This window comes from Abramis brama (genome assembly GCF_963993115.1).
Source record: "Abramis brama genome assembly, chromosome: 16".
Taxonomy (NCBI): Eukaryota; Metazoa; Chordata; class Actinopteri; order Cypriniformes; family Leuciscidae; genus Abramis; species Abramis brama.
Window position 1 is genome coordinate 33,244,156 of NC_139978.1, and position 22,148 is coordinate 33,266,303.

General features: G+C 35.6%; 1 protein-coding gene across 3 annotated transcripts in view; it reads left to right on the forward strand.

Annotated features, from left to right (window-relative positions):
- dock5 (dedicator of cytokinesis 5) overlaps positions 1-19,748 on the forward strand; it is a 65,462-nt gene extending 45,714 nt beyond the window's left edge. For 2 of the 3 annotated variants that reach the window (XM_084087187.1, XM_084087188.1), the window contains exons 39-51: positions 1,603-1,707; positions 2,215-2,356; positions 3,225-3,306; positions 3,392-3,476; positions 4,811-4,897; positions 7,064-7,240; positions 8,299-8,382; positions 9,431-9,568; positions 10,898-11,064; positions 15,301-15,445; positions 16,634-16,784; positions 17,536-17,657; positions 17,828-19,748. In XM_084087187.1, coding sequence (XP_083943313.1) covers positions 1,603-1,707; positions 2,215-2,356; positions 3,225-3,306; positions 3,392-3,476; positions 4,811-4,897; positions 7,064-7,240; positions 8,299-8,382; positions 9,431-9,568; positions 10,898-11,064; positions 15,301-15,445; positions 16,634-16,784; positions 17,536-17,657; positions 17,828-17,929 — 1,587 coding nt within the window. In that variant the 3' untranslated portion in view covers positions 17,930-19,748. The remainder of the gene's footprint in view (positions 1-1,602; positions 1,708-2,214; positions 2,357-3,224; positions 3,307-3,391; positions 3,477-4,810; positions 4,898-7,063; positions 7,241-8,298; positions 8,383-9,430; positions 9,569-10,897; positions 11,065-15,300; positions 15,446-16,633; positions 16,785-17,535; positions 17,658-17,827) is intronic. The other variant, XR_014603031.1, reaches the window with a different exon arrangement.
- The last annotated feature ends 2,400 nt before the right edge of the window (positions 19,749-22,148 follow it).

Genomic DNA, 22,148 nt, shown 5'->3' on the forward strand with positions numbered 1-22,148 from the left:
GCCGTCACTCGGCACAGGAAATAAGCATGGCAATTTGCAAGCAAGAGGAGGAAGGAAACTGGTGCGATAACGGCTACTGTAGCAGTTACACACTCCTCTCAGTTCTGCCTTTGGCTCTGTCAAGTTCTCACTCGGCAGCTGACTTCAGTTTGATCAGTTTGTGCTGATGAATTGTGTGGACAACTGCTTCAACTTTTCTGTCCTGTGGTGCATAAAATGTGCCATACATTAGTTAGGTGAATTCGAGGGAAATTTGGGAATTTTTTGCCATTGAGATGACTGGAAAAAAAGTCCCATTTATTCTGTATAAATCCTATATTTCTAATTTCTTGTGTGAATTGGAATCATTGTATTGAATGTACAGTGACAAATACCAAAGCTTAAGTATGTAGAACACTTTGAATATTCTGTCATTTCCATTTACTTATCCTCATGTCATTCCGCACCCGATTAAATTTTTCCTTTATCGCCGGAGCGCAAAAGGAGATATTTATCTGAATGTTCAGGCTGCAAAATGTTCCCATACGTTTAAAGTGAACAGGAGTGCTAAAACTCCAAAATGACAAAAGCAGCATAAAACCTCCATATTTGTTGTACAAATATTGTTTAGTTTTATTTATGCACTAGTGTAATATTTATTAATGCTTTTATTTTTATATTTAAAATTTTATTTGTAGTTTAAGTTCTAGGAATTTTGTGCTTTCTATTTCTGTTTTAGCTTTTTTTATTTCAGATTTACTCATTTTAATAATTCAACTTAAACATATTTCAGTTAGTTTCCAAGGCAACATTTATAATTCTAACATTTATATTAGATATTTATATTATATTATTATATTTAAATTATTAAAAAGATTAATAGTTTTAGCTTTAGCTAACAATAACAACACTGTGTAGTACATATGGCTTGCATGTTATATGCCTAGTGTGACATCATTTTTATAAGAGAGCTGTAGGAACAATTCGTTAGCCTCATAGCATAATTGCCTAAGTCATATTTTTTTTTAAAAAATGACTTAGGCAATTATGCTATGAGGCTAATGAATTACAACAATTCGATTTTTTTAAAATGACTTCTATGACCTTGATTATTATTAACCTCTTAAAATAAGCTACTAAAAGGATCATAATTGTCCGTCTTTCCAAATATTGGAAGCACCAGGGGTTAAGTGCTTTGATCAAAGGCATTATGGGGCAGATAACAGTAATTGAAGTTGACTGAAGCCTTTGTATTAGCAGGATTACGTGCAATAGAGGTCAAACTAGTTACGCAACAGTTTTTTGGAACCATCAGAACGGTCAAAAATAGATGAATATGTGCAATATTAAAATTTTCCTCACCCAAAGCTGTCATATGACTTCACAAGAATTGCAATATAGTTCCCAAGTATTATGACCTCTTTCACGTTCATTGTATGAACGAGAGCAGCGTGAACACACATAAAGTTCTCCTTTTATGTTCTAAGGAAGAAAAAAAGTAATACAGGATGAGCAAATGATGACAGTGCTTTCGTTCTCAGCTGAACTATTCCTTTTATGCTTGACTTTTAAATGCCTTAATTGCTAATTGAAATGTAAAAACACCAGTGGTTTTGTACACAGAAACAGCAGGCACAGTATTATGAGAACATCATGCACGCCATGAGACCTCAGCCCGAATATTTCGCAGTGGGATACTACGGTCAAGGTTTCCCCTCCTTCCTCAGGGTGAGTGATTTGCTGCTGTATCCCAGTTTTGCCTGTTTTAAATGGATTTAATATGGGATGCGATTTTCAAAAGGCAACTTGGAGAATTATTCCCCCATTTGGTGCTCAAATGTCTAATTTTCTGTTGTTTATGCGGTGTAAAGTATGGATTAAACAGTGACACAAACATGCTGGCAGGGCATTTGGGCATTAAGCATTGCCAAAGGAAAACACATATTCTGATTGGAGCTCTCCCCAAAGAGCTCTCAGAGTAATTGGGTTTTAACAAGAAAATAATACTTTTGTTCACAGTCAGGGGTTTGGAAACCCTGGTGCCTTACTTTTACATATACAAGAGCCCCTTAGACATCTAATGAAATGATAGGCTTTGCAGTTATTATTGGTTCTGCATGCCAGATTTCAAGCCATGAAAATCACTTAAACAGAGAAAGAACTTTGTTGCTAGTATGTTAATAGCAGTGGCTTACAGTCTTCAATAAACATTTTTACTCTCCCTGTTTCTAACAGAACAAAATGTTCATTTACCGTGGTAAAGAGTATGAGTGGCTGGAAGACTTTAGCCTCAAGCTCATGTCTCAGTTTCCCAATGCAGTGAAGATAACCAGCACATCGCCCCCTGGTGACAACATCTTTAACTCACCCGGCCAACGTATCCTTGACCTTTAACCCAGCAAGATACTGATGTTAAAGCTTTTCAAAAGCTTTTTGTTGGCTAAATTCTGTGGAATTTTAAGATTTATGAGTTTGTTTGTTTTATTTTTTGTTTAGTTAAATTAAATATAGTAACATTTAAAGGTTTGCGGTCAGTCATTTTTTTCTTCAAAGGTGACAGTAAAGACATTTATAATGTTACCAAATTTTTCTATTTCAAATTTTGAACTTTTCTATTTCTTTTGAACTTTATATTCTAAAAAACAAAAAAATGGCATGGTTTCCACAAAAATATTAAGCAGCACGACTGTTTTCAACATTGATAATAATCAGAAATGTTTCTTGAGCAGTGAATCATCATATTAGAATGATTTCTGAAGGATCATGTGACTCTGAAGACTGGAGTAATGATGCTGAAAATTCAGCTTTACATCACATGAATAAATTACTATATATATATATATATATATATATATATATATATATATATGTGTATATATATATGTGTATATATATATGTGTATATGTGTATATGTGTATATATATATATATATATATATATATATATATATATATATATATATATATATATATATATATATTTATATTTATATTTATTTCAAATAGAAAACAATTGTTTTATATTGTAATAACATTTCACAATATTACAGTTTTACTGTGTTTTTGATCAAATAAATGCAGCCTTGGTAAGAGAGTTTTTCCAAAGACATTATACAAAAATCTTACCAACCCCAGACTTTTGAACGGTATGTGCCTCAGATTAAATCAGTATTGTGTCCAAATGCTTTTTTGGACCAAATTAAGTCAATGTGAACAGTTTTCTACCCTTAATTGATTCCCTGCAGATATTCAGTGTTTTACGGTGAAGCCTGTCCTAACTTTACCTTCACAGTTCAAGGACAAGGGAGTTCCTGAACAAATCCTCAAGTATGAATCAACGCCGTTGTCACAATTCAAATCTATTGTAAATAATGCTGTTATAGATCTTATTTTCCTTCTGTTGTTTTCTCAGTTACTACAGGACGAACGAGGTAGACAAGTTCCAGTATTCAAGACCGTTTAGGAAAGGAGAAAAAGATCCTGACAATGAGTTTGCCGTAAGTTGCAAACATTGATCAAATATTGAATCACTGAGGTTGACTGATAAGGCAGATGAGGGTATTTATGGTGCACGAAAAAGATGATTTCAGATTAAATTACTGACATTGTTGACATTATACATTGTTTTAACCTTGTCAAAACTGTTTTGCAAGCTTTAGTTTGAAGCATCAAGCTCAAACCCCATGAGTGAGTGACTGATGGTTGTTTGTGACTTGCAACCAAGGAAATGAATGCAGGGGTCTCGCAGGCATGGCAAACCTGAAATTTGGGTGTGAAAAAAAAGAAGTTATTTCCAAGTCTAAAAGAGTCATTAAAATGAATGAAATGTTAAAGGAATAGTTCAGAGACATAAGTGTTATTATGTTGTTTTTGAAGCTTGGCAGTAAAAAATTACTCTACTTTTTATTTTTTATTCACGTTTTATATTAAAAGCTGCTTGGACATCTAACATCTATGTTTCTTAGAACAAAGACAATATAAAAATTGTAGTAAAAGTGAATACAAATATGTCTAGTTCTAGCTTATGCTCAGTATTAATTGGTTTAAAACCTTTTATATGCAATCTCTATGAAATTATTAAAAATATCCATATCTGATAATCACAAGAAATTATTTAAAAGCAGTCATTTAAAGGGCTCCTATTATTCATTGTTAATTGTTTAGTATGTAATGTTGCTGTTTGAGCATAAAAAGTGAGTTCTTCTCTATATCAGTGTGCTTCTGAACTCCCTGAAACGCTTCTGTTGTAGTCTTGAGTTTTCTTCTGGGAATGAACACGTCACAATATTCCTCATTTAAATAATTCCCGTCCAAGGCATACACAAAAAAAGGGTGCGAAGCCTGGCTGAGTTGCGTTAGTAGTGGGTTAAAACTCACAGACCAATCACAACACACTGGTCCAGCTGACCAATCAGAGCACACTATGCTTTTCGGAAGGAGGGGCTTCATAGAGACAGGAACTAAACAGAGCGTTACTGACAGACTTTTCTGTCGTTAAAGCATAAAACGTATTCTAGTAGATGCCAAAAACAAAATCAAGACTTAATAGCTCTTTAAAAAATATCAGATTGTCAACCCCCTGATGATGATAATGATTTAAATGCCTAATTAAACTTTTAAAAGAAAGTTGCCACTCACTAACTCTGAAGAATCACCTTTATTGCCAGTAATCTTGAATGTTGTGATTATGTGAAACTACATTTCACTAGTTTCTAGGTGGTACAAGAACCTGTAATTCAGTTCTATATAATTATTCATAAATGGGGATGATTAACCTTCTGAACCTGTTACCCCTCTGTGTAAATGTGCCTCTCTACCTTTGACCTCACAGACCATGTGGATCGAAAGGACCACTTTTATTACAGCATACCGCTTTCCAGGAATCCTCAAGTGGTTTGAAGTGAAATCCATGTCTGTGGTGAGTATCTCGTCCTTCTCGAAATACTCTAAAACTGACTTTTATTGTTAAATGTCAAACGTGTTATATATTTATATATATATATAAAAAAAAAAATACATGCACTGCGTTAGATTAAACTGAGAAGGGTCATAGCACTTGCATATTGTCGTCCTGCTGTTAGTTTAACTGCCTCTATTGTTCTCATTTGTAAGTCGCTTTGGATAAAAGCGTCTGCTAAATGAATAAATGGAAATGGAAATGTACTGGCATAGATTAAAACAGCCCTCCTACAAGCCTTTATGATATTCCAGTTTCAAGATATGCCATTTTATGTCATTCTCAAAAGTTTGGAGTCTTTTGCTCACCAAGGCTGCATTTATTTATTTCAAAAATACAGTAAAAACAGAGAATATTTAGAGAGATCAACACTTTATTTTGATGGTCCACTTTAGACATTCTATTAACTATATGTTTGCAAGAACATGTCAACTTATTCTACTGATTAACTGAATAAACTACTTTTACACTTAATTAACTCATTCTAATCCTAACCTAACAGTCTATTAACAATCTACTACAGTCTACTAAAACTCTAAGTAAGGAATAATTGACGACAGGCCGTTGAATTATTAGAAAAATAATGCACACCCGAGGTGGTAATGCGGTCACGACGCGAAGCGGAGTGGCCGTTCACCTCGGGTGTGCATTATTTTTCTAATAATTCAACGGCCTGAAGTCAATTATTCCGCTTATACTACAGTTACCACACCTCGAAACATTGTTCAGATTATGTATTTCAAGACGTTTGTAAAGTTTTTGTCATTAAAACGCTCTTGTATGTAGGACTAATTTCTTACGCATCTAATCCCCTGCCTCCGTTGCTAATTCCAAAACGTCATTTTAGAGTTAGTAACGGAGGTTTGAGCCACTGATAGCAGACTAATGCTGGGACACACGACTAGCTGACACACTCTCTGACTGTTTTCATCGCAGCATATTTTAAAAACCGACTTTAAACACAGACTGAACGCGCTGAACACGCGTTTGGACATGATAAGTCATAAGAAACAAATAACATTCATAACCGGCCTTAAAGTGTGTCCCCGGCTTTATGCAGTTATTAATGCAGTTATTAGAGAGAGATGTTGCAATAATGAGACAGAAAAGCATGTGCGTCAATATTATTATTTATTTATTAATTCAATTCGTTTTAATTAATTCGTTTATTTATTCTTTTGTTTCTATTATTGACAGATGACAGTAGCCTAGACTAGCCAAATAAATGAAACACAAAGCCCTTTTAACAAGTAGGCCAATCAATAATTATTTATTTGTTAAATTATCTGCAATAAAAATCCGTACTGCAGGACTATCCATTTATTTAGCCTATATTCAGTTTAATTTTCTATTGATTATATAGGACTATATACTTAATTTATTAAAATTAAACTGCATGTTTCCATTGATTGTGAAGCTAGACATTGAAAATTGCAGATCAAGCGCATGGGGCTAAATGCTTTTTCTTGTTATGAATTGTATCCTATCTTCCGTTATTACAGTTGACTACGCGAAGTGATATGGAACTGTAATGCGGTCAAGACCTGCCTGGAACTACTTTAGCTGTGCGTTTCCCTGAAAATAATGCACACCTTAGAACGTTCGTCAACCAATCAGATTCAAGCATTCAACGGCCCTGTAGTATAATGAGAGTTAATTGACATGTAGTTGCAAAGTTACTTATAGTTAGTAGAATGTCTAAAGTGGACTATTTGACATAAAGTGTAACCCAATTTTTTTTAAATAACTGTTTTCTTTTTGAAAATATTTAAAAATGTAATTTATTACAGTGATGAAAAGCTGAATTTTCAGCATCATTACTCCGGTCTTTAGTCACATGATCCTTCAGAAATCATTCTAATATGATGATTTGCTGCTCAATAAACATGTTGAAAACAGTTGTGGTGCTTAATATTTTTTTGTGGTAACCGTGATACATTTTTTGAGGATCTTTGATAAATAGAAAGTTCAAAAGAACAGCATTTTTTAAAATCTTTTTTTTGTAACATTACAAATGTCTTTACTGTCACTTTTGATCAATTTAATCCATCCTTGCTGAATAAAAAAATGGTAGTGTATGATATAATCAGATCTCTCTGCCCGTCTCGTATTGTCCCTCGTTTGTAGGAAGAGATCAGCCCTTTGGACAACGCCATAGAAACCATGGAGATGGCCAATGAGAAGCTGAGTAATCTGGTACAGCAGCAGGCGTGTGACCGCTCTCTTCCTGTGCACCCGCTCTCCATGATGCTCAATGGAATCGTGGACCCGGCTGTCATGGGCGGCTTTTCCAACTATGAGAAGGTCAGTCTGTCTCCCCTGTTTCTTCTCTTCTGCTACTTCTATCAGAGGAAGGGTAGGCAATTTTCAGAGAGGCTAGCAATAGCGAGCTAGCTTCGAAACCATGAGATCCCATGCTCCCTTTAAAGTGTCTCCAATGCCACGCCTCCTTCAAAACACATAAACGTGCACAGCAGGGAGTTAAACTACCTCATGTCTCAAAGCACATAACATTACAATAATAATGGACATAACTTAAAGAGCACTGACCTGTACCACCTGACTGTTGCAGATTAATTTCGACGTTGATAGTGTTGCCACTGAAACACATAAATTCAAGTCACGAACCGCTCCGAGTATAACGTCACGGGTTTCATCTCTTCCTAATGACAGTAGTTATGGCGTGAACGCAGCATAAGCTGGTTGTTTTGGTTCAGGAGGAACTGTAAAAGGCGGCTGCTGTTTCGTTTGCGGCGCTCGGTGACTGACGTCTGTCTAACTCTGCATAGCATGAATCGCGCTGATGACGTCACGTGATGTCTGTGCAAACAGGTGTGCGGAGATATGGAAAGACATACGCTGACTGGCAGGTAGGACATCGTATCAGTGAATTCGGACGAACATTTTATGGTCCTACGCCTTCAACATGATTTATATAGATATAAATACATGTAGACCACTTAACTTAGTGATTGATCTCAGCATGTGAAGAGACTTTCAACCAGCATTACAAAAATGTTTCTGGAACAAATCGCCTACCCTGCCTTTAATTTCAGAGCTGTAAGCTCTGTGTGTGGACATGAGTCGTCTTACTTCTATGATTGTCGTTTTTTTCTCCTGCATCTGAGCTCAATAAAGGTTTGGGATGTGCACACCTTTTCTGTATTTTTGATTCTATTAATTTTTAACCAAAAGAAATCAAGCCCAAATCAAGCTAACACCCTGATAGTACTCAGATGTGCTCAAGAGTCGCTCTGTATCTTTAGTCCTGGTCAGATATGAAAAATTGATGTGTGTCTCTAGGCGTTAGGTCTGCTGGAGCACCGGCTGATTCTGATTGAAATTTTTGTTTCACCCCTCAGGCGTTTTTCACAGACGCCTACATGAAGAAGAACCCCGACCACCTGGAACGCATTGAAGTCTTGAAACACCTGATTGCATTGCAGGTGACACTTCTGCAGATCTGTGTTGTGTTTAACCATTCACACAATACTCAGATTATTATCCTAGAAGTGGGAGATATGACCATCTACCATGTTAACTATGTACATAGAATTATTTGCTCCCCTGGTAAATATGATCAAAGTTGGCTGTAAAAATAGATCTGTATTGTTTCATTAAAAAAATTCACAAAAATCTAACTTTTCATTGAAGTAAAAGAATTATTGCCCTGATGGTGTTTTGTAGAAAAGTATTTATTTCATAATGTGATTTTTTCCCCCCACTTTCAATTCTTTTAATTTAATGAAAGGTTAGATTTTTGTGAATTTTTTTTATGAAAGATCAAAAGGATAAACGATGCAGATTCATTTTTAGAGCCATCTTTGCTCATATTTACCAGGGGTGACAATAATTCTGACCACAACTGTATATATAAATTATATTGTCTAAATGTATTTACATTATCGTTCAAATGTTTGGGGTTGTTAAGAATTTTTCATGTTTTTGAAAAATTCTCACCAAGGCTGCATTTATTTGATCAAAAATACAGTAAAGCATTAGTGCTGCTTAATATTAATGTGGAAACTGTGGTCGTTTGATTAATAGAAAGTTCAAAAGAACAGCATTTATTTGAAATAGAAATCATTTGTAACATTTGTTTTTACAGTCACTTTTGATCAATTTAATGCATCCTTGTTGAATTAACCTATTAATTTCTTTAAAAAAAAATCTTATTGACCCCAAACTTTTGAATGCTAGTCTATATTTACAGTATATAACCATGTGGAACTGCCTGTTTTTAGATAATCAAATATCTTTAGATAATTAAATGGATTAAATTACTTGATGAAAGTAATCTCATTTAAAAAAACAAATTCTAAATCTAAATTTCATTTAGCTTTGAAACCATCTACAGTATCTGATAAAACCATCTATACATTTGTACTGTTGCACTGTATGTTTTGTCATATTAAAATCAGGTACTGAAAAAGCATCAAAGTGATCCATTCAGTGTTAAATTTTTAATGTTGAAAATGCTTTAATGCTTCTCAGGTCCCATTGCTTGATGAGGGAATTCGGATCCACGGAGAGAAGTCCACGGAGCAGCTCAAACCCCTTCACAACAGAATCGTCTCCTGCTTCCAGGACCTGCGCGCCAAAGTGGAGAAACTCTATGGCGTCATTACTCTAGTGAGTCTGACAAACACGACTATTGAGAAGAGCCCGTTTTTAACAGCCTGTTTTTGGGTCGCAATGTTTCAGATCTGATGAAATGATTCATACGGGATATTGTCTAACAATTACTTTGATGGATATTTGAAATCAGCTAAGACTCATCAAGATTCATTTTCGTGAGACAGTAAGACCACAAGAGGAGGACATGCTTTGATGAAGTGATATTTGTCTTTGTGTGTCAGGTTTTTGCTATACTTGCAGGTTTATTTGGTCCCCACAAACATAGTAAAACCTGCACTTTCCAGCCTTTATTAAGATATTTTTCTTTGACAAGGTTGGTCCCCAAAAAGAGAAAAATAGCTTAAAGGTGAAGTATATCATTGTTTTGATGTAAAAAATCTTTCTGCCATCCCAATTAACTACAAGTAAGCACAGTTCTTATTAGATGACGCATAACTTGTCCCTTATCTTTTCCCCTAAATCATGTGTTGACTTGTGCAGACGCATGCTATTACTTTACCAAGCAATTTTTATTAAGCAAAAATCCCATAGATTTACACTACTCTTCAAAAGTTTAGGGTCTCCTGTGCACACAATTTATGCATTTATTTGATTTAAAATAACTCTTTCTTTTTGATTGTAATTTATTCCTGTGATGCAATCCTGTGATATTCCTGAATTTTCTGCATCATTACTCACTCGGTGTCACATGGTCCTTCAGAATTCATTCTAATATGCTGATTTGCTACTCAAGAAACATTTCTGATTGTTATCAGTGTTATAATCAACAGTTTGTAACAGTAATCAACAGTACAATCACAGTTTTTTGTGGAAACCATGATACATTTTTTTCCAGGGTTCTTTGATGAATAAAAAAAGTTCAAAAGAACAGTATTTATTTCAAATAGAAATATTTGTAACATTATAAATGTCTTTACCGTCACTTTTGATCAATTTAATACATTCTTGCTGAATGAAAGTATTATTTGCAATTATTATATATATATAAATTTTTAAATTTATAATAAGTATTATATATATCTGTCTATATCTATCTATCTATATCTATCTATCTATTTATCTATCTATCTATATCTATATCTATATATATATATATATATATATATATATATATATATATATATATATATATATATATATATATAAATCTTACTGGGTGGGAAGAAGTGACATCACTTTAATTGAGGAGACTTAATAGTGCTAAATTCACATTTACGGTATAAATGCTAAAAGTTAAGAGTTGCATTTAATTGGATTACTACAGAGGTCAGTGAGATTCAAGTCATGATAGAAACATGTTTGTGTTTGTATCTGTATCTCCAGCCCTGCTCTCTGACCGAAAAGAAAAAGAGTCGCGTGGGGTCGATGGTGATGCCATACATCATGTCCTCCACGCTCAGACGAATGTCCACCATCTCAAACGCCTCCTCGGGACACTCCAGCGGCTCAGGCTCCTCCGACGGAAACTCCTCCAGGCCTGCATCCCAGGAGTCAGTATTCTCTTGTTCATAGATATAATCTTCCTCATTTTCAGCAGCGCACCGAGGGCTAATTTATCGCTGGACAGAGTTCCCGTGGTCATGGAAGGATTCAGTTTCCCCTGTAATTATGCCTCTGCTAGTGGACAAACATGACATTAATCCGGTTTAACCTCCATGTTTAATTGGTTCTTTTATGTGTAAGTGGGTTCTCATTAAACAAGTCCTTAATTACCATTAACTCCCCAATAATTTAGATAAAAATCTACCTAGCCTCAAATCTTATCTTATCGGAGTAAATGACAACTTGCTTGTTTTCCCTCAAGTATTTGCAGATGAAATTGTTCTAAATTAGTCATTCCTAACTGGTCATCACACTTGCCTATAAATGCTTTCTTTCTGGAAAATCATTATTGTGGATGAATGATGTTTGTTGGAAAGAACATGAAAAGTGCAGTTTCCGTTTTTCTTCCCCTGTCACTTTATGCATCGTTTGATGTCATCCGAGCGTGTGCTGCTTTACTTAGAAAATGTTCTTGTTAATAATTCTTATCAATATTTATTTCCCCTGAGGTCCACTTATAATCCTAGTCAAGTTTATTTGTGCCAAAACAGTCAATAATTTAGTTTTTTATGAGCATTTTCCCTCACTCTGAGTCTGACCTTTAGAATTCAGTTTAGTTAATTTTAGCTTCACATCAAATAAGTATTTTAATCACAAAGCAAAGACTGTTTTACATAGGTTGTCTTTACACCCAACATTAACACGCATCTCCTATTCTAGATATTTCTTTGCAAGTTTTTTTTTTGTGTGCATTACTTAGATATCGCGTGGAAAGACAGTATGTCACGTTATAAAAAGGCCCTAAAAGCGGCCAGGGCTGAGCACCTTTATCTTTAGGTCATGTTCCAAGAACATTTAAACTGGCAGTGATAAAACCTCTCATTAAGAAACCACAATTAGACCCGCATAATCTAGCAAATTATAGACCCATTTCAAATCTACCTTTTATGTCTAAAATACTAGAAAAAGTTGTGTCCACTCAACTGGGCTCTTTCTTGCAAGAAAATGATATCTATGAAAAGTTTCAGTCAGGATTCAGGCCGCATCATAGCACTGAAACTGCGCTCGTTAAAATCACAAATGATTTACTCTTAGCTTCTGACCAAGGCTGTTTCTCAATACTAGTTTTACTTGATCTAAGTGCTGCGTTCGATACTATAGATCATACAATACTCTTAGATCGACTACAAAATTATACTGGTGTTCAAGGACAAGCATTAAGCTGGTTTAGATCATACTTATCAGACCGCTACCATTTTGTCTATTTAAATGGAGAAAAATCGATCATAATTCCAGTAAACTATGGAGTGCCGCAGGGATCTGTGTTAGGCCCTCTGTTATTCTCAATATATATGATGCCACTTGGAAATATTATAAGGAAACATGGAATTAGTTTCCATTGTTATGCTGATGACACTCAAATATATATTTCATCACGGCCGGATGAAAACGCTAAATTATCCAAATTGACAGAGTGTGTTAAAGATATAAAAGATTGGATGACGCGTAATTTTCTATTATTAAATCCAGACAAGACAGAGGTAATACTTATCGGTTCAAAAAACCGCCCACAGAACCTCTCACAATACAACTTTGACATCGTAGGATGTCCTGTTACTTTATCCTCTACAGTAAAAGACCTGGGTGTTATACTCGATTGTAACCTGTCTTTTGAAAATCATATTTCGTATGTTACAAAAACAGCCTTTTTCCACCTTAGAAACATTGCTAAGCTACGTAATATGCTATCAGTTTCTGATGCAGAAAAGTTAGTTCATGCATTCATGACCTCGAGACTAGATTACTGTAATGCTTTATTAGCCGGTTGTCCTGCATCCTCAATAAACAAGCTACAGTTAGTCCAAAATGCAGCCGCTAGAGTTCTTACTAGATCAAGATAATATGATCATATAACACCGATTTTATCATCACTACATTGGCTACCTATAAAGTTCCGTATTAATTATAAGGTATTGCTACTGACTTATAAAGCACTAAACGGCTTAGCTCCAGTCTATTTAACGGATCTTCTATCACCCTATAATCCATCGCGCTCTTTAAGATCAATAAATTCAAGGCTTTTGGTCATACCTAGGATATCCAGATCAACCAAAGGAGGGAAAGCATTTTCACATTTGGCTCCAAAACTCTGGAATAGCCTTCCTGATACTGTTCGTTGCTCGGACTCACTCTCCCAGTTTAAAACTAGATTAAAGACGCATCTTTTCGGCCAGGCATTCATATAATATTGTTAATCTCACAGTTTCAAACTACAATCCGGCCTCTAGTTCATAAATGCCAGAGGAGAACTGGCCCCCGACTGAGCCTGGGTTCTCCCAAGGTTTTTTTTTTCTCCATTAGGTCACCTGATGGAGTTTTAGGACACCATTAGGCCGCTTGATGGAGTTTTTTCGGTTCCTTGCCACTGTTGCCTTTGGCTTGCTCAGTTGGGGATATTTTGGGGATATTTAATTTTATTCTATCAATCAATAAATTCCACTAGAAACAAACTTTGTTGTATTATTTTATTTTAATACTGTGAAGCTGCTTTGATACAATCTGTATTGTGAAAAGCGCTATACAAATATACTTGATTTGATTTTATTTGATATTGTATGAAAGGTTGTGTTAACTGAAACATTTTATTTTTAGTGGTTTATATTTGGATATATTGGCTGATTAGATATTTAATTGCATGTTCATTTCCCCTGTTTTTACATTTGGATGATGATCACATAAAGTCAACCTTTAAAAACACTTATAGTTTAGCAGTGGTACATGTAATCTTTAGCAAATCTCTAAGTCAATATCCATTATTCATACTTTATTATGTTGCTATGGCTTAATTCCCTTGCAGCATTTAAAACTATAGATTTGTTTTTTGCACATGACATGCCGACAAAAATAAATATATATTTATCATGACTGCGAATTAAGAAATCGTTCCCACAACTTAATTTGTTCCCTCATTTTAGTAAGTGGTTAGCCACGTTGTACTAGTTTGCTCCCTTGTTTTTTGATTGAACTAAAACATTGGAATGAATTATTACAACGTGGCCACAATTTAGTAAAACGATGGAAGGGGATTTCCATCCTTGGAATTTAGTAAAACCAAGGGAATGAATTCTCAAAGGGATAGTTCACCCAAAAATGAAAATTCTGTCATCATTTACTCTCCCTCAAGTTGTTCCAAACCTGTATGATTTCCTTTCTTCTGCTAAACACAAAAGAAGATATTTTAAAGAAGGTTGGTAATTAAACAGTTGCTGGTCCCCATTGACATCCATAGTAGTTTTTTTTTCCTACTATGGAAGTCAATGGGGTCCATCAGTCGTTTGGTTACCGACTTTCTTCAAAATATCTTTTGTGTTCAGCAGAAGAAAGAAAGTCATACAGGTTTGGAACAACTTGAGGGAGAGTAAATGATGACAGAATTTTCATTTTTGGGTGAACTATCCCTTTAATTTGTGGCTACAATATAGTATATATTTTCCACGCATGTCATGTACTGGGCTCCATAATATTCACTTGGAATGAATTCATGGAATGAATCAACATTGTAATTCGGAAATTCCAAATGAAGTACATTGTGACAGATTCATAAAACAATCAGTGCTAAAATGTGTTGCTCAAACCGTTTCAGACTGACATAAACAGTTTAAGAACTTCATCCATTTAAATAAACTTGTTCATGTCATAAAAGTGAAGAGTTGAGAAGAGTTTGGAAATTTGTTTTAAAATGTTTTATAATGTTTGTACTGTTGTATTGTGACTTTTTCATGTTAGTCAGAAGCAGTTATACTCAATGTTTCCATTTTATGTTTGAACATCTTTGGTTTACTTATCTTATGTTAACATTTATACTTCTGCTTTTAGCAATGTGCTTTTATTGAAATGTCAATGACGTGCTTATATCATATAAGTAGCAATTACCAAGACAGGCAGCTGGGAGAATACCCAAAAATAATTGCATATACTTTGTGTTTTACTTCTGAAGGTTTCTACTTCTGCGCCACTCAATCCACGAGTGGCTTACTTGTAGTCAAATGTGTTTCTAGACCTGAGATTACTAAACTAATACATACTGTAAGCAGAATGCTGTTGCACAAATGCATAATACATGGCAGCATGCTCAGAGGATTTATTCAGGTGCACAAATATCTATTTGTCTCTCTTTCTCTCAGTTCGCTGCTCTCCCGCGTGAGCGACAGCAGGGTTTCGGTTCTGTCCCGCTCAGAGGAAGATAATCGGATAAGTAAGAAGAACAGGAAGGAATGGAGCATGAGCAAGTCTCAGGTCTTACTGGAGCGACCCACTGACACAGACCAGGTGCTGGGAGCTTTTGTATTCATTCTTCTGTTCATGGCTGTCAGTGAGCAGTTTTAAACATTTAGGGCCAGATTCACTCCAGCTTGCGCCAGCGCAAACCCTCTTTTGCCGTTAAAAAAAAAACCCTACTGTCTGGGTTTACTAAAGACACGCAGTGAAAAATTAGCGCTGAAAAGGCTTGTACAGGGTTATTTTTGCGGCTGACCTTATTGCGTATGCATTTGTAGGAGTTTCCCTTTCAGATGCAAAATTTATGGAAGGAGATTATTTAAATGAATTATGCAAGGTGATTTACTTTTTTGGTAAGGTTTGCGCTCGTCAATTTACTGGTATTTGGGCCATTATTTAAAGCTACACTGTGTAGGATTTTCTCCCATCTAGCGGTGAAATTGTTTATGACTACCAACTGAATATTACTTTCTAGCCCCTCCCATTCCGAGGGTGTTTTAACTCCTACGGTGGCCGTATTATTTCAAATCTGCCGGCAGTCGCGAGTAATCTCCCCCTCGCATTCGTCACGGTGCCACTGAGTGTAAAAACGCGAAATGCGAAGCTTGAATTTCCAGGTATGTCCCTCTTTGGCTAATTTATTTTCAGGATGGAGGCGCAACATGGCTGCCGCCATTCGAGCGACTCGCTCGTATGTATTCTAAACGGCAGATTCTACGCTTACGAGAATACTTGATTAGTTGGTGGAAGTAATTACACGTTAATGAGCACATATAATTTTGAAAGAACAAAGTGTTTTTTGCTAAGAATCAACTTAAAAAATTACACAGTGTAGCTTTATTTAACGCCCCAAAAAAGCCCTTCTTAAACCAGATGCTAATCTGAGCTGCTCTTAGTAGATTGCGTTGGTCATTATAGAAACGGTCCTGCCTCTGTATCCTTTAATTTGCATGTCATCAGTAGATCACAAGCTGAGCTTTTCATTCCCATCTGCGCTGTTTTGGAATCACGCTCTCATGCTAATTTGCCTTGTTTAGTAAATCCGGCCCTATATGCGATGGCTCTGTGATGTTAACATGATCACGATCTGTTTGATGTTGATTTGTATCATTTTATAGTGAATCAAATTATTGAGTGGAATAAATTGTAGAGTTGTAGACATTTATAAAATGGACTAATCTAATATTTTGAGATGATTCATTTGATGTGCTGTCTCTGTCTGTGTCTTTGTGGTGGCAGATTCCTCCAGAGAAGCAGCCAAGGCCGAAAAGTCTGACGATAGGGGACCGGAGACTCACGCTGTCGCTGTTTCATGGAGAATCATCCAATTTGAGTTTACACAACCCACTCAGCCCTCTGCCTGCCACACCACACACACCGCGCAGCTCGAGTGAGTGCACACACACACAACACTGACACTTATGGAGATGGTGAGCTTTTTTTACTTGATCTGTGGGTTTTCTTTACCGTAATAACTACATGTCAAAGCATTATGGTATTACTGTATGCGAATATCTGTATACCGTGGTGCCACTACAGTAATGTTAAAAAATAGGTTCTCAAAATACAAAACCATTCAAAAGTCAGAGCTTGGTAAGATTTTTAACTGTTTTTGAAAGAAGTTTCTTATGTTTACGAAGGCTGCAGAAATACAGTAAAAACTGTAATGTTGTGAAATATTATTAGAAATTAAAATAACTTTCTATTTAAATATATTTTAAAATATCATGTATTCCTTTGATGGCAATTAGAATTTTCAGCATCATTACTCCAGTCTTCAGTGTCACATGATCCTTCAGAAATCATTCTAATATGATGATTTGCTGCTCAAGAAACATTTATGAGTATTATCAATGTTGAAAACCGTTGTGGAGTTTTGAATAAAACTATCAAGATTTAGCATTTATTTGAATAATTTGTAACAATGTAAATATCTTAATGGTGACTTTTGACCCAATTTAATGTGTTTTCTACCGAAATAACACAAATGTAAATATGAGAATTGTGCAGCGATCAAAAGTTTTAAACAAACAACAATTCCTAGAGGCATGTAAGGATGATGTTATAAATACACAGATGATCCAGGACATGGCACATCTGTATTGGCATTAATAAACCTCATATTGATCACCTTCCCGTAGGTTATACATGTCTCCCGAGCGAGAGTGACTTCAGCACACCTGACATCACGAACATCCCTCCACCAATGCCACCCAAGAAACACCCTCACGAGAGCGAGAGCACCTATAACTCTACTTCTGAGGTGAGACACGGCATGTACAGTCTACATGTGGAAAAAAAGCATTAAATTTACACTTTCCTTTGTGCATTCATCTGTATTTTGACCTAAAATCTTGATGACAAAAACGGTATAGAAAGCTGAAACAACATTTACAGACTGAAAATAATAAGCTTTTCCTCTGTCACCCATAGTTCACGCCTCCTTTACCGACGAAAGCTGAAATCAAGCCTCCACCGCCGCCACCCAAAACACGCAAGTCCATGTTTTCCATATATGAGAGCAATCCACAATAAAGACACTCCGGTTCACATATTATTGCGTGCTGTGAGGGTTCGATTTAAAGAGGAAAAACATCTGAACGGTACTTGCTCCTCTTTTAAGAAATTCTGAGCTGGGTTTTGTGATGAAAATTTGATTGAAGATTATCATAACTTTTTTTTTTTGCAGCAAAACAGCAGTTTAATTATGATAAAATGCTGTTTTTTTATTTGGAAATGAACTGAGAAATGTATTTATTCATCACTGCTGGGCAGGAACGTGACCAAAGGTTGGTTTGAATGTTCAGATCGGCCTCGCATCCACTGGATTCATTAGTTTATCTAGACCTGTAGCTGTGCCTTATAAAAAATAAATATTTAAAGTTATTGAAGTTATTTTTACTTCCTCGGTGCACATATTCACTTTGCACTTTGCTCATAATTGTTGAGTTGTGCATTCATGCAATTAAACCTTTTCTAGTTGAACTTGTTGAACCAAGGAATAAGAAAAGACTGATTGTCTATGTGTTTTCACTGTAGAGAGCTGTGTAGAAAGCCTGTGAACTAAATCAGTATAATGATGCAAGTTTTAGCAAATTAAAAAACAGAATTCAGGAATGTGTCAGCACTTAAATCTCACAGTAGTTCTTCGCGGAACGGTACATTTAGTTTGGATCTGGGCCGGTCGGTCCGCTCCATGCTTGGGACGGCCCTGGTTTGGATCAACATATACTCGTCTATGAAACAAGTCATATCTAAGGTTTGCTGGTTCATGTACCTCAAGTCAGAATCACTTCAGTAGTATGTGCACTGTATGGAAAAGCTGTATTTGTGTACTGTATTTTTTGCTCATGATGTTTTTTTTATTTGTATTTCTTTATATGATGTTTTTTATTTTTGTGATTCCAAATTTGTCTCTTCCATTGTTATAGAATGCAGTTGCAACTTTGGATGTGTAAATTATTCATTGTAATGTTTTTGAATACAGCGCTCCAGTTATGAATTTGTTTCAGAATAGCAGGAGTTCACAGTTAAGGTTCACTGGGTAAAAACTACATGGCATTAATGTTGTTTGTAATGGGTTCTTATATTAAGGTAATTTGCATAAAGATGGCATAGTTTTGTACTTTAAGAGTGTGCTTTTTTGTGCAAATATGATATTTAATTGATGTGCACATGGGAAATTCTATTTCTGAATGAAATGTTTTGTACATTCTGTGTTAAACCATGACATTTTCAGAACAAATGTGATAGAAATTACACAAAATTCCAGAGAATCCAGAACAATGTTTTTATAAAGGGATTGTAGGTGTAAATATAGAATTTTTCTTTACAGAATTATTTAAACTTGAAACTGTAATTTAAATTAGATTTGAATGAACAAATTAGTGTTTTTTATTTTAATTTGTTCATTCTGAACAAAAATACAGTCCACTGGGATTCTGGCCTGGATCATTTCAACATTCAAACATTTTTTTTCAGTTTAGTAAATGCATGTTTTTAAAGTAATTATTTATATTTTTGCAGCCAAAGTTGGCAGTTTTTCCACCTGCAGGCAGAAACCTGTTAAAGCCACTGGACAACAACCAATCAGAAACTGTTATTTGAGTATTTTTGCTCTGTAGTTTGAATAAAAGTGCCAAAAAATCTTGAATCAAACTGTTTACTAGTTTTTCCACTAATGTAGTTTAATAGTTGAGTCAAATTACCTTTCAGTCTAAATAAATCTTCATTTGTTTTCTGTTGTGTTTGTTAAAGGGGTCATATAATGGTACATGCACTTTTACAAGTTGATTGTACTGAAATGTGTGTTGGCAGTGCCTGTACACAACCATCATAAAATGATAAAAATCCATCCAGTGTTTTTTTTTTTTTAAATCTTCTTATATGTTTCCCCCTCTCCTGAATCAAGCTGTTCGATTTTGTGACGTCACTAAATCGACGCCCCTCCCACGATGGTTGATTGACAGCAGCGTTTCAACACAGACCCGCCCTCGTGAGCGAGCTGTCAATCATAGCCCGCGCCAACCGGCGCGAACATTGCTGATAGCTGGAGCACTGAGTAGAATGGCGTCTAAGCGATTGTGGTGTTTCTTGGGTGTAATAAGGAACACAGCAGTCATTTTGATGTTCCTAAATCCGAACCGCTGAAGACAGTGGCTGAGTTTGTTTTCAAAGGGAATATTCCCCACAACGTCAATGCTTTTTTTTAAATCTTCTTATATGTTTCCCCCTCTCCTGAATCAAGCTGTTCGATTTTGTGACGTCACTAAATCGACGCCCCTCCCACGATGGTTGATTGACAGCAGCGTTTCAACACAGACCCGCCCTCGTGAGCGAGCTGTCAATCATAGCCCGCGCCAACCGGCGCGAACATTGCTGATAGCTGGAGCACTGAGTAGAATGGCGTCTAAGCGATTGTGGTGTTTCTTGGGTGTAATAAGGAACACAGCAGTCATTTTGATGTTCCTAAATCCGAACCGCTGAAGACAGTGGCTGAGTTTGTTTTCAAAGGGAATATTCCCCACAACGTCAATGCTTTCATGTTTGCGCGAATCATTTCACCACAAACGAGGGTCAGTATAAAGCTGGTTTGCTAAGAAGCTGCTCCTGAAAAAAGGATCTGTACCAACTATTCGTGTTCCTGCTGCACCTCCAGAAGAACAAGTGAGTGAGTGTAACATTTTATTAACCTTTATATTAATCTTTATATTAATCTTTGCAAATCGCTTGCTGCACGCTTCATGATGAATGCGGCTATTTTTACACTCAGGGTACATTGCGGCATGTTTTCTATGTATGACGTTCTCAATATAATTCAAAATCCCATGTAATAAACAACGCTTTATGGTTATTGTGTTAGAAACGGTGTATGCACAGAACAGAGGGGCGGGGTGAGCAAAGCTCATTATCATTTAAAGACCCATGCACTCACACGGCGTGCTGAAAACAGAGCTGTTTTTGACCAGGTAAAATGAGTGTTTTCTTACAATACTAATGAGAATTTTTAATTAAAGTATATTACAAACTTTTAATTTAGAACCTAATGAATCATATTAGCTTGTACAAAAATGACATATGACCCCTTTAAGGATCACACTGACACAGAGAGCAGCATCAACTTATCGTAACTTTTTACTTCAATCCCACTGTCCTTTCAGACCCAAGTAAATGAACGTATACATTCATCAGGCATAACAGAATGCTTCCAGCACAATCAAACTCTATGCATCACTGAACACACTAACACTAGCTCTACGCATTATTAAACACACTAACTCAATGCATTATTAAACCCCACTTGAGAGAACACAATAGTTTCTTTTCAGAACTTGCCAGTGTGAGATTTGTTGTAACTTGTTCTATTTAAATGTTAAGAATTTGCAGGTGAAATCAAATGAGAAAGAAATTAATGTTTCACACTTTTTAAATAATCACATTGAAAATTGGTTTTCTTATTTTAACAGGCCTATAAAAAAATTTATTCCTATGGAAAACGTAGTTGTATTTGCCCAAACAACTTTTAATCCTTGATTTACAAAAGATAGAAACGTGCTGAAAAAAAAAAAAAAAAAAAAAAAAAAAAAATCAGTATTAATTCAGTATCAACTTCAGACATATTTTTTTAGACTAGCGTATGCTTGATGACTTTTATTTTTATTATTTTATTCATTGTTTTATGTGTGTTTTTCTTGTACAGCGCTTTGAGAAGCTGCCTTTAAAGGCGCTATATAAAATAAAGTTTATTATTAATGTAATAGTCATCTATGGCTATATTGAACATACAGTAAGCAATGTTTTATTTAGCTATTTACAGGGGCCCTAAAAGTATTTGAATGTTTCACAAAAATCTAAAATCATATACATGCACTTTTTATGACCTCATATTGACAACATTGAATATTTATAATAAAAATAAAATAAAAATGGCACCCTGCAGTGAAGGCAAGAAGGCATTTAAGTGACTCGAGTGCCAAATACTTCTTGGTCCACTGTATGTTTTTACTTGAATAAAATGTAACTTGTCACAATGATTTCATGTAAAATGTCCCATTCTTCTGGAGACACCCAGACTGACTGCTCATCAAGTGGGTTAACGCGAGATGTGTTCTCTCTCAGCGGCCAGAACTGGAGATCATGAGTGAGTCGATCAAAGCACCTGAGATTACAGAGGGAATCATCTCGCCTGTCAAGGTGTCCCTCTTTTTTAGAAATGGATACTTTTCTCTGTTGTGCTGCATGATAGTATGAGCCA